Below are 17,207 nucleotides of genomic sequence, written 5' to 3'. Positions count from 1 at the left end.
AAGGTAGAAATCACATAGGTGAGAGTGGCTGATTGGTTCCAGACAGTTCTCCAATCAACAACATCTAGCTGGAAACAAAACTCCTTCCCAATCAAATATTTCTGGCCAACGTTTGGGTCAAGAGTAGAATTTTCGTTTTTTACAGGTCACTTTTTTTTTTTTTTATAAACTCAGGTATTCTAGCCAGAGATGTTTTCGAAAGTATAATGTACTGTCTGTCATCGAAAAAGATGACGCTGGTGACCCTGTAACAGGAGGGCGTGCTCTTTGAGTCACTTCTGCTGTGGTGAAGAGCGTCGTTTTTCTGATGTGTCCTCATATTCTCTTTCCATTGTCCTTGACCTACTGGAGACCGGGGCGCACAAAATGACACTGGGACTCTTTGAAGAGGTTCCTGGGGTGGAGGCATGGGTGATTCTTGAGAAATAACAGGATGTTCAAGCACAGTTAGTAAGGAGCTGCCAGATCATGTTTAAAATCTTTATCACCTTTCCTCATCCAAGTATTAAAGATTTGGGCTTCCCTGGTGGTGCAGCGGTTGAGAGTCCGCCTGCCGATGCAGGGGGCACGGGTTCGTGCCCCGGTCTGGGAAGACCCCACATGCCACAGGGCGGCTGGGCCCGTGAGCCATGGCCGCTGAGCCTGTGCGTCCGGAGCCTGTGCTCCGCAACGGGAGAGGCCACAACAGTGAGAGGCCCGCGTACTGCAAAAAAAAAAAAAGATTATCCAACATCTTAAACCTATCTTTGGTCACTACGAAGAGTCCCTTTTGCATTTTGCTAAAGGCACCCTATTTTCCTTCATACATTTGTTACTCCTTCATACTGGAAACTGGAGGGTGAGGCAAAATGAATTCAGACAGGAGTTGGAGAAAGCTGAGTGTCCACAGAAGCAACAGGTGCTTTCTGCCTCTGAGCTACTCATCTTCCCCTCATAGGTTTGCACTTAGGGGAATGTTCTGTGCAAACCTAGGGGCAGAATAATAATACAAGCTGATTTGTATCTGTCTTTAAATCTGGTGTTAAAACCACCCATAAATCTGATGTTAAGGATAAAGAGGAAAGTTACACTCCTCCCTGTACCTTCTACAGAATGTGCTCCCTTCTGAAATACAGAAGCTATATCTTAAAATATAAGGGTGGGATCCCTGTACTTAAGATGGGGCATAACTTGCATATATGTTGTACATATTTGCTTAGACTGCATGCTAAGATTAAGTGGCTTTAACTCCATGTTTGTAAAATAAAATTAGACATTAATACTGCAGCCAACTGCAAACTTCAATATCAGAAAAAATTAATAAAAGCACAGCCAACTTTTAAAGAAGTTAGTTTGATTATATCACCACAAAAGACCTTCACACAGAAAGAAAAACAAATCTGGCTAATTTGACAGGAGTGATTTAAAATGGGGAGTTGCTAAAAATAATATAGATTTCTCCCAAATGAGAAAGAAAAGTGTTCAAAAGCTATATTTAGGTAACCATTTGAAAAGTAGCGTTAGGGTATTTTTTTAAATACTGAAGAAAAAACCCGCTTTTTTACGGAAAGAATTGGAAATCCTTACTTTCCTGTGAGCAGTCTTGTCATTTAAAAAAGACCACACACACACACACACACACACACGCACGCACGCACACACACACACACGCACTCATCTGCTCCAGCCAATTACTGTTCCCATCCACTTTCAGCAGAAGAGGACATTAGATCATAAGCACGAGCAGCAGCTTTTTGGCTCGGTCACCACAGTGAAACGCCGGTGGTGAAGGATGTCATGGGGACACGTTTCTGGACTTTGCAGAGATCAGTGTGGGTAGCAGCTCCTAGAGAACTCTGGTTTGCTTCTAGGTCAAAAGCCTCGTGCAGCCCTGATCATTCTTCTTGTTTCAAACCTTGTGTAATTTGGAAAACCGCTGTGGGCTTAAGGGCAATAAGGATGTGTTGTTCGCTAAGGGCACTCAAAATCAATAAGAGAGAATCACTGTCTTCATTGTATCAGTCTCCTAAGACGGTAGTGGCTTAGAACCACAGGATTTATTGTCTCACAGTTCTGGAGGCCAAGTCCCACATGAAGGTGTCGGCGGGGCTGCACATCCTCAGAAGCCGCTAGAGAAGGGTCTGTTCTCGGGCCCTCTGCAAGCTTCTGGTGGTTCCTATAACTTCCGATTGTGCCTATAACTTCACCCATGGCCTCCGTTCTGTGTGTGTCCCTGTGTCCAAATTTCCCCTTTTTATAAGGACACTGGTCATATTGGATTAGGGGCCCACCCTATTCCTATGTGAGCTCATCTTACTTTTCTAGTTATATCTGCAATGACTCTATTTCCAATTAAGGTCACATTCTGAGGTGCTTGGGGTTAGAACTTCAACACGTGCATCTGGTGTGTGCATGGTGGATGCAGTTCAACCCATAACACTCATTGAATAGGTTTCCTGCATGTTTAACCTCCATTCTAACCCCTGCTGCTGGATGGGGTTGTTTCTAGCTTTTCCAAGGCAAAAACACCCCCAAGACAATGATTCTGTGCAGAGGGAAGGCAGGTGAGAAACTTATCTGCTAGTGAATTTTCAACTCGAGTTTGAAATCATCTTCCTTCTTGGAGAGTGCAGACTGAGACAACAATGAAGACTTTCAAATCTGTAATGTCAGTCTTGTCAGCAGAGGAAATATGCATCACTGCCCTTCCAACTTGATCATTTCATGGGCTTTCACTGTGATTTCACGGCTTCTGTAGTCAATTACCAGTCGACTATCGAAAGGGAAATAAAGTGATATTTTGTCTTATTCTTGATGTGGCTGTAGGAGACTAGAGAAATAAACACTTGCAGAGGGAACATTCGGAATTTAGTGGACCAGGATTAATACCTAGAAGGAAACGGGGATAAAAGCAACTCACTCGGAGGACAGAGAAAGTCCTGCTGGAGGGTGGAACATTCCATGGCCTCTCCCGTCCACGGTGGCAATGTCTTCACTCTGGTGACATCATCTAAGTTCAAAGTGGTACAGACCAACCCCTTCTCTTCAGGACTTTCCAAATTCATTCTCCTCTATGAAGAGTTTACTTTCTCCTTCTCTGATAACTGGCAAAATCATTTAAAGTGATCTGGAACCAGTTTTCAAATACTCATTGAGGATTTGAAAGCTGATGGGCAAAATCACTTAAGGTTTCTGGTAAACTTTGTACGTCTTATCTCCTACTCTTGGACAAATGGCCAAAAATAAGGAGAGTGGAAAAACGTGGCTACAGAGAAAACCAAAAATAGAAGCAAAAAGTAATCAAATTAGAGAGATCATATTAGGAAGATAAGGGCAAAAGGACTATGAGTAGGGGAGGGAGTTAATAGCAGGAGTAAAAAAAAAAAAAAAATGTGGGCTTCCCTGGTGGCGCAGTGATTGAGAGTCCACCTGCCGATGCAGGGGACGCGGGTTCGCGCCCCGGTCCGGGAAGATCCCACATGCCGCGGAGCGGCTGGGCCCGTGAGCCATGGCTGCTGAGCCTGCGCGTCCGGAGCCTGTGCTCCGCAACGGGAGAGGCCACAACAGTGAGAGGCCCGCGTACCAAAAAAAAAAAAAAAAAAAAAACAAATTTAGAAAACAGAAACCTGTTACTGAATAAGAGATTATTCAGTTTAAAAACTGTAACCAAAACAAAAAGTAGTTGTCATTTCCCAAGTCTTCGCTCACCCTGAAGTCGCTCACTGTAATCAGATATCCAAGGACTATGAATAAAGGGCAGTCCCAGCATCTCCAGCAAAGAACAGATGACCTCTGATCCAGAGCGTGGATCCATAATCCAGACTCTGCTAATGTCGGGAGTGTGGGCGTGCCTTTCCACAAAGACAAACACATCGATTTATCTCATAATTCCAAGGACTCTGTAGTCCCTCCAATGGACATTTTCATCTGTGTCGTTGGATCCCTAAGAATAGGGGTGGCCAGCGAGATCCAGTTGACTTGCTTTCTAGTTTCTTTATTTTCATTTGGAGGCTCTGGGGAAGAACACGCTTCCAGGCTTGTCTAGGTTGTTGGCAGAATTCAGTTCCTTGTGGCTCTAGAAATGTGGTCCTTTTTGCCTTCCCGGCCATCAGCCGGGAGCTGCTTTCAGCCCCTGGAGAGTGCCCACACTCCCTGCCCCTTGGCCCCCTTCATCATCAAAGTCAGCGGTGGAGAACTTTACCATGTTGAGTTCCCCTTTTTCTTCCAATCTCTGACCTTCTCCTTTCTTGCAACCAACCAGAGAAAATCCTCTTCTTTTAAAGGACTCATATAATTAGGTCAGGCCCACCAGGATAATCTCCCTATTTTAAGGTCAACTGGTTTGGGACCTTAATTACATCAGCAAAACCCTCTCACTGCAGTGTTTGATTGAATAACTGGGAGAAGGCGCGTGCATGTCAAGGGCTGGGAAAGTTGAGAGACCATCTTAGAACTCCGCCTGCCACAGGACACTTCCTGCACTGAATTTTAGTGGTATTTCTGCTGAAACAGTAACAAGCCAATTTGCTATGTGTATAGACGTATATCTCTAAATAGCAGAAGGCTGCTGGGAAATTGCATGATATGTTTGTCAAGATTGCTACAGTATTTTTAAAAATCATCTTACCACTTAGAAAATAGTTCTTAACACCTTTGCATCAACAGGGTGGCTTTAAAACCAGAGATGTAGTGGATCTCCAGGGTTGAGGGAGCCAATGGTGGTCACTGTAGGGCGGCCAGTTCTTAGAAGGAATTGTAGGACTTTGTGTGGCTACCAGGTCAGCTCCTTTGAGTTGGCTGATTGAATAGGCAGCTAAAGTGATCGTTTTGCTCTTCAGTCTGAATTTTGTAGCAAGAACATAAACTTGTATCGAGGCTTCACTTTTGCTAGCATAATAGTGAATTTTCGACATAGAAACTGAAATAAATAAATAAAAAGCTCCTTACAAAATATTTTGGAAAATATTGCGAATCACAAAGACCAAAACAAAAAGACCTATAATCACATCACCCAGACTCAGCTACTGTTAAGCTTTCGGCTTTTTGTCTCAGTCTTTTTTCTCTCCCTATACATAAACGTATGTATTAGTCAGGATCCAGTCAGGATGCAGAAGCCACATAGTAATTTGAACAGGGAAAATTTATTATAAAGAACTATTAACTATGACATAGGCATAATTAGGAATGTGAAAAGAACGCTCTGAAGAATACCCTAGGGCTCAGAAAGAGCGTCCAAGGGAGGAACAACTTCAAAGGGGGGCCCTCTTCCCAAGACAGATGGAGACCTTGCTGGAAATGAGGATGTGTCTGCAGCCCCACTGGATGGGGATGGTCTTTGGGCTGCCTGAGCCAAGACTGGTCCACAGCTGCCGGGCAAGCAGGAAACATACCTCTGCAGGACAGGCGCTCAGAGGCAGTCAGGACAGCGAGAATCAGCTTGCTGGCGGGGTGGGGTGATGGTGATGGTGGTCTCACCTGGAGGGCTGCTGCAAGTGCTCACTGGCTAGGGAGGGGCTAAGTGCTTGCTGAGGGACTGCATGCTCTGGGTGTGTGGCTGGCACAGAGGCCTCTGCCAGCGGTGTAGGAGCAAGAAGAGAAACAGGGAAGCATGTGAACCGAGAGAGGAAGCTTCTTCCTCCTGCATTGTCTCTCCGCTCCCTCTAGTAAGAAACCTAACATCATACTCTCTGCAAAGGAAAAGTGTGTGAAGGGTCCAGCCCATCGAGGCAGAAGAGGTAATGAAGGTGGAGTTGGAGCTGAGAGGCAATATATTGCCAAGCTGAGATCACAACATAGATCTCATTTTGTAACTTGCTTTGTTTGCTTAAAAACATACTAAAAACATTTTCCCATATGATAAAAATAGTCTTCTACAACGTAATTTTTAATGGGTATGTGATATTCCACATTGTGGGTGACCCATAACTTATATTTAGGCAATACCCAGTTTGGGGACATTGAGGTTATGTTTAACCTATAGTGATTGTAAACAGTGCTGCAATAAATGTTCTATAGTAAGTCAATTCTTTAGGATGAAGTCCTAGCAGTGGGATTTCTGGGTCAAAGAGTATACGCACTCTTCATATTTTTGATGCATACTCTGAAATTTTGCTCGAAAAAGATAGCAGTATGTTTTAAAGGATTACATATTAGTAAAATTTCTGCATTTCATTTTTAATGTGTTCTAATTTTAAAAACATGCTAATTAAGTGAATCTCATGATGATAATGAAACAGTCTTGGATAAAACAGTTTTTATAACAACACTTAATAATGAGAAATACCGAAGACTTATTTAAAACGATAATGAAGTGGCTATTAGTACAGTACCAAAGAGAAAGAAATGCTCAGAACTTACAAATGAAGACCTTGATTATTCCAAACATAAATTTCAAACTGTAAACACTGAACTTATTGTAACCCACCATTTTTGTATTTTACAAAGGAAGAGACAGAAATTTAACAGTCTACTCCAAAAGGATTGCTTTATATATATATAAATTAAAAAAATATATTTTATATATAAATAGATATATTTTAAATATGTTTTAACTTTCATTTTTAAAGCATATTTCCTTTTTAAAATTAATTAACTAATTAAATTTTTGGATTGTTTTCTGTGCTGAGCAGCATGCAGGATGGTTCCCTGACCAGGGATTGAACCCGGGCCTCAGCAGTGAAAGTGCCAAATCCTAACCACTAGGCCACCAGGGAACTCCCAAGGATTGCTTTTCTTAAAAAAAATCAGTGATAATTAGATTTCTAGTCTTCGGCCAGAAAAACACAATGGAAAAAAAAAAATACCTAGGAAGAAAAGAGATACGAAATGAAGAAGGAAGGAAGGAGGAAAGGAAGGGAAGCAGGGAAGGAAGGAAGGAAGAATGAAAGAGAGTAAAAAAAGAAGGAAAGAAAGAGAACAAGAGATCAGGAAGATTAGAAAAAAAAGGCAGGGTGCAGTCACTATGGAAAACAGAATGGAAATTCCTCAAAAAATTAAAAATAGAAATACCATATGACCCAGCAATCTCACTTCTGGGTGTATATCCAAAGGAAATGAAAACAGAATATGGAAGGGATAGCTGTACTTGAATGTTCATTGCAGTATTATTCACAGTAGCCAAGACATGGAAACAGCCTGAGTGTCCATCAATGGATACATACATACACATATATATATATATATAAAATATATATTTACATACAAAATGTGATATTATTTAGCCATGGGAAAGAAAGAAATGCTGTTATTTGTGACTACATGGATAGACCTTGAGGGTATTTTGCTAAGGGAAATAAGCCAGACAGAGAAAGACAAATATTGTGTGGTATCACTTATATCTGGAATCAAAAAAAAAAGAAGTCAAACTCATCAAATCAGAGAGTAGAAAAATGCTGCCAGGGAAGAGGGGTGGGGGAATAGGAACAGGTTGGTAAAAGGGGACCAACTTTCAGCTGTAAGGTAAATAAGGTCTGAGGATATAATGTAAAATATGGTAACTATAATTGAGAACACGGTATTGTATAAATGAAATTTACAAGAGGCTAGAACTTAAATGTTCTCCAGAAAGAAAAAAAAAATAATTGAGGTGATGGATATGTTAATTAATTTGATGGGGGAATCCTCTCACAATGTACATGTATATCAAATCACCATGATGTATGCTTTAAATATCTTACAGTTGTATTTGTCAGTTATACCTCAATAAAGCTGAAATTTAAAAATTTTTTTAAAAAGAGGCAGGGAATTCCCTGGTGGTCCAGTGGTTAGGACTCGGCACTTTCACTGCTGGGGCCCTGGTTCAATCCCTGGTCGGGAACTAAGATCCCACAAGCCTGTGTGGCAGGAAAAAAAAAAAAAAAAAGGCAGGAAGGAGAGAGTAATGAAGAAAAGAAGGAAAACTAGAAGGAAAGAAAACATGAAAGAGTACAAAAACAGAACACAGGCAAAGAAAAGAAAAGATAAACAAGTTTAAGAGAACTCCATCTCTGGGATGGTAATATTTAGTCGGCTAAATATCAAAACATTTTAAGTCAAGGGATACACAGCTTAAGAAAGACATGCTTTCTGGAAATAAGCCTTAATTGCTCAATTTGCCAGAGTAGTGGAGATGACAGTGTTTTTGTGGCACTTATGTGGTTGGGCCCTGTCCTCATGAAAGTTAACTGCAGAAGTGCACACATTTCTGCACTGCTACACTGTCTCCAGTGCTTTTATTTGTTATTAAATACCTCAAAATAAGTGGCACATGTATCTCAAGAAAGCTTTGGAGTCCACACAAGAAGTATTTCCACCAGGGGGTGGTAGAATTTACGTGCTGATGGGTTAGTTATGGCAACCTGGTTTCTCAACAGGTGGTACGCAGGCCTGGTTTGCAAAGGAGCCGGCACAATGTCAAGGCTGTTGAGGGGAGTCAGGTCTTCCCACAGGCGTCCTGCATCCCAGTCCTGGTAGAAAGTTTTCGGGAGGCCACAGATTCATTTTGTCAGAAAGCGTAGAGCAGAAGACATGGAAAACATTGGGAGGTGCTCTCTGGGTTTAGGATATAGTTATCGCCTTAAGCTTGTTCCGACAAATACTTTTTTGGCACAAAAAGCTCCATCAAATGGGGTGAAAGTAAGTCAGAAGGGCTCAGGCATGGATGTTCCTTCAGAATATGGGGTTCACACTACTCTTTGGAAAAAAAATCCATTGCTACTCCTCTACTGTTTCTCTGATCTGTTTGGGAGCTGGCAAATTGATTTGATAAAACAGTGATAGATTTGTCAGATTAAGATAGTAATTTACTTCCATTAATTTGAGAGACATCAGTGTCTCACAGTGAGAAGAAATATGGCTACCCTGGTGGGATACATTTAAATTCATTACATTTCCCAGCTTTCATCTGAGACACTGAGACTTTTTCTTCTCAGCCGATAAATCCTTTCAATTTTTACTTCAAATGGCACTAAACAAGCACTCATCAATTTATATTTTAAATTCTCCTAACAATATCCAGTTGGATAAATCTGTTTAATTAGTGGTGGGTTGATGCTTTCTTGGCTCTCTGCAAGTCCAGTTACCAGAATAAAAGAAAAGGCATGGAAAGCCGCTGGTTGGGAAAACATGCCTCCTAGGATGGCGGGGAACAAGAAGAGACATTCTTCCAACAAATGTTAACCCAGGGAAAAAAAATTTGAATATATACAAAAGATTAAATTAACAATAGATGAATGGCAAATGAGAAAGCTGCCAGTGACCAGACTTTCTCAGGAGCCAACCTTTAACAATATGGATTATTTCGGATAATTCATGGTTTGCCATCCTTTATTCTTTGTCTCCTCTGTAATATCCAGGGCACATCTTAGATAATTAGGGCATTATCATATTCCTTAACTAAGTCGGACAAATTGCCTTGTGCTTCCTGGTAGACCAACCTAGGGCTCTGTCATTAGCCTCGTCTAGTTGTTCCAAATAACGTCTTTGCCTTTTTTTTTTTTTACTGCATCAACTTTATTTGTCAATACTCAAGCAAGAGAGACTGTTCCCTTTCCTGTCGGGCTGCGTGAATACACCAGTCACTAGGTAACCTTACAGTTAATCCAGGCCACAGCGTGGTAAAATGTAAGAAAATGTAAAGGTCAAAAACATGTTTCTATTATGAAAAAAATGAATGATAATGACATAATTTTTTCAGCTCATCAGGCTCTTTGCTAAGTGCTGCTGTTATTGCCAGATCAGTAGTGTATAACAAAGAAGTGCTTTCTGTAGCCTGCTTCATTAGTCTGCCCTGTAGGACCTCACCTCCAGACCTTTCACTAATCTGTGGGCCAGCTCAATTGTCTTGTTAGTTCTATTCACTTCTTCCTGACAGCGGATTTTCTCAGCTGTAGCCCTCGCAGAGGCCGTGGTTAAGGCAGCCAGGTTTGTGTCTAGTTCCTTTAAATAAAAACAGTGAGAGACAACTTTGGATGTTGTCAGAACAAGGGAAAAGGTCGCCTCTGACTTATTTTATATTGCAGAAAGTTAAATTATACAGTGTGCCCCAGAAGTAAACCCGACCACGGACGGGAGGCTGTGCCGGTTCACACAATGAGAAGGTGCAGTAGGGAAAAATGGAAGAAAAGAATATTCAGCAGTTCATGTAATTTTTGTTGTTTGTTCAGAACAGCACCACGGGGGCGGGGAGGGAGAAAAGGAAACGTACACACAAATTCAAAATCCTGGGGGAAATGGAGAATGCCATTTTCTAGACAAATTACCCGAAGTCATGAAGATTTAATACAATTGATTCACGTGTACCGTTAGTGCCAATAACACACTTAATACAAAATGTCCCAAAACATTTTGCATTGAGAGCTGACGGCAAGATAAAACCCAGGGGAAGCTTTTAAGGTGGGATGGGAAGAACTGTGAGGAATCGGACAGCTCATGGGGAGGGAGCTAGGGCTGGGGAGCTGGGGTATCACCAGGAAGAGCAGAATTTCCAGCTGAGGATGTGATGGAGAAAGGGAGGTGGGGAGACAGGGGGTCCCATGGAGCTGACTGCACTGGGAGGCAGAGCTCACTGAGGATAAGTGGAAAGAACAGGTAGGAAAATGAAGGTTGTGAGCATAGTGTGTTCAAGAGACTTGGCTGGTTCTTTGCAGGAGGTGGATGGTGCGAGGGGGGAGATTTGGAGGAGAAAAGGCAACGTTCAAAAAGAATCACGGTTCAAGTAGCAAAAGAACTGTGTGTGTGTATGTGTGTGTTTGATTTGCTCTTCTCTTTCAGCAAGTCATCTACTCACTGAATGTTTGGGAAGAACTTCCAGGGAGACAGGGAGATGGCTGATGCTCTCCACAGTATGTTGGGAAGGCATTTATAGTGGCAAAGGAGAAAGCTCATGGCGTTGTGTAGAATTTTGTTCATGATAGTTTTATGAAAAAACGTTAACACTGGAAATAATTAGTAAGAGCCATGAAAACTCTCTTTGGATGTGTAACGTATATGAGAATCTCAAAGTTCCTTTGGTATGACTACCTGTTACTATTATCAGTCTGTTTTTATTTTATTATTATTATTTTTTTTTTTTTGCGGTACGCGGGCCTCTCACCGTTGTGGCCTCTCACGTTGCGGAGCACAGGCTCTGGACGCGCAGGCTCAGCGGCCGTGGCTCACGGGCCCAGCCGCTCTGCGGCATGTGGGATCTTCCCGGACCGGGGCACGAACCCGTGTCCCCTGCATCGGCAGGCGGACTCCCAACCACTGCGCCACAAGGGAAGCCCAGTCTGTTTTATACTTAGGAAAACTGAGGCCAACAACCTGACGGGAAATGGGAAAAAACTGTTTACAGAACCTTAGGGAAGACCCTCAGTCAGTACTTCTTGGGCCTGTGGAATTCTTTCTCAGACTGCTCTGATTTAGTCACCACTTAAAATTCCTCAAGCCAGTGAAGCAACCCGCCTCCAACCTTCTGAGTTTTCTTCTCCTCTCCCTTCTTCCCAAACAGCTGGCTCATAGCTGTCCGCCTGCAAAACCAATGTAGACCATTAAACTGAACTAGGAGGAAAGACCAGATACGGCAAGGTCTACCTCATGTCTTAGGATGTCCATCTGCATTAATGATAACACAGATGGCGAAGTGGGCAATCTTTCATCAAGAAGAACATCATCGGGCTTCCCTGGTGGCGCAGTGGTTGAGAGTCCGCCTGCTGATGCAGGGGACACGGGTTCGTGCCCCGGTCCGGGAAGATCCCACATGCCGCGGAGCGGCTGGGCCCGTGAGCCATGGCCGCTGAGCCTGCGCGTCCGGAGCCTGTGCTCTGCGGCGGGAGACGCCACAGCAGTGAGAGGCCCGCGTACCGCAAAAAAAAAAAAAAAAAAAGAACAGTATCCCTTAGTTTCTAGAGCCCTCTGGTTAATAATTTATTAGGCAAGCGTACTGTATTAGTTTGCTAGGGCTGCTATAACAAAGTTCCACACGCTGGGTGGCTTAAACAGCAGGTGTTTATTGTCTCCTCCTCCTCAAGACTAAGTCCAAGATCAAGTTGAGGGCAGGATCAGTTCCTTCTAAGGGCCAGGAGGGAGAATCTCCATGCCTCTCTCCTTGCTGGCCGTCCTTGGTGTTCCTTGGCTTATCCCCGATGTCTGCTTTCATCTTCCCATGGCATTCTCCCTGTGTGAATGTCTGCACATTTCCCACTTTTATAAGGACACCAGTAATATTTGGCGTCCTCCTTTTAAACCTGATTAACTCTCTAAAGACCCTATCTCCAAATTCAGTCGCAGTCTGAGATGCTAAGAGTTAGCACCTCAACATATGAATCTGCGGGGCACACAATTCAACCAGTAACCACTGCCAAGTGCCAGACACTGTGCTATGAACTTGAAGGGGAGGGGTGGTACAAAGATGAATAAGGTATGGCCCCTGACCTGACCCACTCGCAATTTAGTGAGAGAGGCGGGTTGATATGCAAACGAAGGGAAATAGAAAAGGGAATTTATAGCCAACTGCAGCCATGCTGAGCCTGAGGGGCTGCGGAGGCCAGGCCCTTTGTTTCTGGGGAGGGGAGGGAGGAGTGCCGTGGCCCAGGCTTTTACTCAAACTCTCTCTTTATTCATACTGTATTATAATTGTATATTTCTCATCCGTCTCTCCCAGGAGACCGTGAACTTCCACAGGAGAGAAGCTTGACTCATCTCAGAGGCCCCGGCACCCAGCACATGGCCCAGCATGTAGCTGATACATAGTCAGCCTCTGCTGAATGATCACCTGTTTGCAAGGCTTAGGAAAGAGAGGGGAAGACAGAAAACAACAAGAAAGAAAGGCAGACTAGACAAGGGGAAGGAAAAGACAGTGGAGGAAAAGCAGAAGCACTGTGATTCTTCACAGCTCCAAGTTCATTCATTCATTGGATAATTATGGCCTTACAGGGTGAGCCACTAGGTGCTACGCCAAGAACTGGGAAGGTAGAGATGAAGGATATAGTGTCTGTCCTCAAGATGCCCCCAGTTTAGACGGTGTTGGGAGGGGGGATGCACAAGGAGGAGGTAACGGATGAAAGGACAACCAATGAGCAGATCGATTTTTACCGCACAGTGACCCGGCGGGAGGGGCGGGCAGAGGGCAGCTCACCAGGCCTGCAGGGGTGGAGGTGTTTTGACAACTGAAGGTTTGCCAAACAAGAGTAATGGATGGAAAGCAAAGAAACAATAGTAAGAAAACTATGGATGTTGGATTTGTAAAGTTTTTTTTTTTAAGTTTTATTGGAGTATAGTTGATTTACAGTGTTGCGTTACTTCCTGCTGTACAGCAAAGTGAACCAGTTATACATATACAGATATCCACTCCTTTTAGATTCTTTTCCCATACAGGTCACTACAGAGTATTGAGCAGAGTTCCCTGTGCCATACAGTGGGTCCTTATTAGTTACCTATTTTATATATAGTAGCGTGTATGTCAATCCCAATCTCCCATTTATCCCTCTCCCTCTTCCCCCTGGTAACCATAAGACCGTTAGAGAAAAGTTTTTAAAATTTAGCTCTTTCAGTTTTTATTTTCGTGTCTGAAACTAGCCGGACTTTGCACAGTGCTTCTTGAGGTATAGATCTGGTTCTCTCTAGAATATTTACAGAGGTAACTGAGATATTTGAGGTTGGCCAAGGAATATAGGATTCAGCCACCTGGGCAGTTTCTTAAGGTTTGCTATTGTTCATTTTATCAGAAGGAAAAGGTTTATAGTTTTATTTTGGAAACTAACTTTTTTTTTTTTTCTGGATTCATTTGGGTTTTTGTTAGTGAAGCAATGAATCACTCACTCCACTCCAGGGTCTGTATCCCCCAGTGCATGTTAGACACTGGATATGTGGAGCTAGATGCCTACACTCCCTACGTAGATAGCAGCATCAAGGGCTCGTATCACTGTGTTTCCTTTAGAAGGATTGGAGACTTCAAGCTGGCATGGTTTTCTTTTAGGTCCTCTTTTCTGAGTCTGTTTTGTTTGACTAGAGTCTTTCCGGAAACTCTGAAAAGAAGTGCTAAACAGATAAAAGATAATGTTATTCTTCCTGCATTTTTCCATGTGGCTGATAACAAGACATACCCCTTCTCTTACAGGATGTGCGTATCAATGTGATTAATATGAAAAAAACCTTAAAGTGTCCAAACCCCTTTCTTTTCCAGCCTCTCTCTCTCTTTTTCTCCTTCCTTCTTTCTTTCTTACTTTTTTTTTTTTTTTTTAAAAGCATTGCCCTTTACAAAACAAGGGGAGATTCAGCATAGTTCCCGTGCCCCAGTGATCCAGTGGTGTCACATCACTATGGCAATTGCTGTCCAGGGCAGGAATGCAGAGCAGCTGTAATTGTGCAACGCCTTATTGCTGGTGCATGTCAATCAGAACCTATGAATTGAGAAAAATTTGCTCTGTTCATTCTGTTAAATGATGTATCCAATTAAACCTGTTAGAATTCATGATCTTCAGTCAAGGTTAAATGAAAGTAGTTACTCCTGTCAGCTAGGTGATTAAATGCTGCCTACATCAGGCACATTTATGTGCAAAATTAAAATTTTGGTTTGAAGCATGAATCTTTATGCATGCCAGTTAATTATCTTGCGGTTCCTCCGCTTATTAAATGCCCACCGCATTTCTTCTTAATCGTCAGCTTCCTTTCAAAACTTATTTCATACTTCACATTACACCAGATTTCAATGCTTAAATGCAGTGCCTTACCAGTGAAAGCTTCCTCTTTTTGAGGGCTTAGCTGTGCTATGCTACTGAAAATAATCATTATTAACATTTTCTCGGTATTATGTACAAGTATGTCTAGAAGCCAGGTTGAACTGATGCCAAGGCATTCTGGAAGGGATCCCTGTTCAGACTCCACCAAGGCTTGGTTCTAACCTGGGTTCAGCTTCCTGCATGTCCTCTTACCTCAGCTACTGCAGGCTGCCGGTGTGCAAAGCATCTTGCTGAATGTAGGGTCTTGTTTCTTTTCCCTTTCTGATCTACTTTGAGTAGATACAAAATGAGCACAAATGTAATCATGAGATGAATTACTGCTAAACATCAAAAGTACATTAGAAATCCGTGGGGATGGGGTGGAGAATACTGCCTCTTCCTTTTTGAAAAATAAAAAGAGACCTAACCACCTCAGGTCTCAGGCATACACAAATGTTGCCTCTTCTGTTAGGTTTTAAAATGAATGAAAAATACAGTAGAAATGACACGATTCCATAGTACCTGTGGTTCCCAAGTATAGCATTGTGGGAGCAGTAGGATACCACCAAAACCATTTCACACTATTAAAATCTACCTTTGGGGACTGTTATTTGTTTATTTTTCCCAAGAAAGACTCAATAATAGTTGCACAGAATTAAAAATTTTGCACCACACTTTCCTTTACTGATGTTATTTATTAATTTCAGATGTTAATTTCTCTCCTCCTGAGGCAGATGACACCCTTATAAACTTTTAAAGTTAAAAATAAATTCCTACTATTTAATTACTTCACAGTAAATAATACCAACGAAGTCAATGTTATTGAAATCAATTTCCATTGTATTTATTCTCTGTGTCATGTTTCATAGTCTCTCAATCTTTTCTAACCACAAAGAGCCACAAGAAAAATGTTTTTAAAGATCAAAGATATAAAAAAAAAAAGATCAAAGCTATAAGTTCTCAATTTAGTTGTTGCAAGTATTTAAATAAAAATACTTCCCCTACTAGAAAGTTATGAAATGTTCTTCTTAAATGAACTTGAAAGGGGCTGATTTCCATGAGAATGAAAATAGATTTATTAACAAATGGAATGGAAGAAGTATTTTTCACTGAATAATATTAGCGAATTAACCAGTGTTTAGTGGCGCTGAGCAGCCACCTACATGGGAACATGTGAGAAACTCATTTTTACTGCAAATGGGCCCTCAGACACGCCCCACGTCAATATCAACACCCTGTTATCCTTCTTGATTTTACAGCTTTCCATAATACATACCGCTCTTCAATGTCCACTTTTTTTTTTTTTTAAAGGAACTCTAGCACCAGTGGGTTGAAGAAATGATGAAACTCGAACTCAAGCAAATGTCAGTCCTTCATTTGTTGCAAAAACCAGCCTCATCTGAGTGACGTGAGTGGACTGACCCAGACCTTGGGGGGTGGGGAGTAGGCTCTCTGTGTGGCAGAGGCAGTGATGGGGCCTGAGAGTGCTAGGTCACCTTAGGACCCTCTCGTGTCCGCAAGGCTGATCCCAGCCTTCAGACAGGGGCAGGTGTAGATGGTGGCTTCTCACCCCGTTAATCCCCTTGCATCGGATCCTCGTTTACTCTGCGCGTCTGCTCTTCAGTAGCCGCTGTTCGGATCCCTCAGTTTTTTGCTGTGGAATCCACCCCTTGGGGCAGATCTCACTGTACTCAGATAAGTCCTGATAGATCATGGGAACTAGAGTCAGGCTTGAGCCAGGCAGGGGGGGTCCTGGAGGTACCCGCTCATAAGGGCTTTTTAAACATAATGGAAATGTGAGGGGGTGGAGAACGCTGAATTTAGGGTACATTTTTGGGAGAATAATGCACGTAGTTAGAAGGAATCTCTTGCTGTTCTATACCCTTAGGGTAGGGGAAAGGTTTGGAGAGATCTCCCGTGCAGAGAGGGTGCTTGAGTAACAATACATGGTAATTGCAGGGGAGTACCAGCTAAACTCCAGGCTGTGGCTTTACTCGGGGGCTGTCCCTTGTGTCCCTTGTGTCCTCTTAAGCTCTTCACCTGTTCAGGGCTCATCTTTTCTTCCACTACATGAATGCTGAAGATTCTTTAATGAATACTTATTTAAAGTGGTCCCAAATGATTACCCAGGGTACCCACAGATCTCATGCTGGCTCCAAGGAGGCTGTTATGTGGGATCCAGTAAAGAAAGGTGGGAGTGAGAACTCTCCTGGGTCCTATGTTGAGGGCTAAGAGGCTGAGGGAGGATGCCTAGCACTGGTAGGTAAAAAACAAAGCCTGAGGACGAAGCGAACAGCAGGTGAAGAGCAGAGTAAGCAAGTATCTCTTTGAGTTAATTCTTAGAAACTGGTCTCTTTTTGTGTGACCATACGTGTGTTTTATGGGTTAGATGCCAGAAAAGCAGCATCTTTCCTGGGTCCTTTTTCTTTCCTTTCCTTTCTTTCTTTAAAAAAAAAAAATGATTTAGAAACAGGAACAATTTTCTGTTCAAATGGTCGCTGTCCCTAAGTGGCTTAAAAACTCCCAGTGGGAAGGACAACAGCCCTCTCAGAG

The 17,207-nt window shown here is 42.6% G+C and overlaps 1 protein-coding gene across 1 annotated transcript in view; it reads left to right on the top strand.

Moving 5' to 3' along the window:
* Positions 1–16,008, top strand: part of CDCA7 (cell division cycle associated 7) — a 120,804-nt gene extending 104,796 nt beyond the window's left edge. The window contains exon 10 of the mRNA XM_029225481.1: positions 15,966–16,008. Coding sequence (XP_029081314.1) covers positions 15,966–15,996 — 31 coding nt within the window. The 3' untranslated portion in view covers positions 15,997–16,008. The remainder of the gene's footprint in view (positions 1–15,965) is intronic.
* The last annotated feature ends 1,199 nt before the right edge of the window (positions 16,009–17,207 follow it).

Source organism: Monodon monoceros, unplaced genomic scaffold, assembly GCF_005190385.1.
Source record: "Monodon monoceros isolate NGI ecotype Baffin Bay Population unplaced genomic scaffold, NGI_Narwhal_1 Super_Scaffold_16, whole genome shotgun sequence".
Lineage (NCBI taxonomy): Eukaryota > Metazoa > Chordata > Mammalia > Artiodactyla > Monodontidae > Monodon > Monodon monoceros.
Note: the sequence above shows the minus strand (reverse complement) of the source record. Positions and strands in the feature narration are given on the sequence as shown.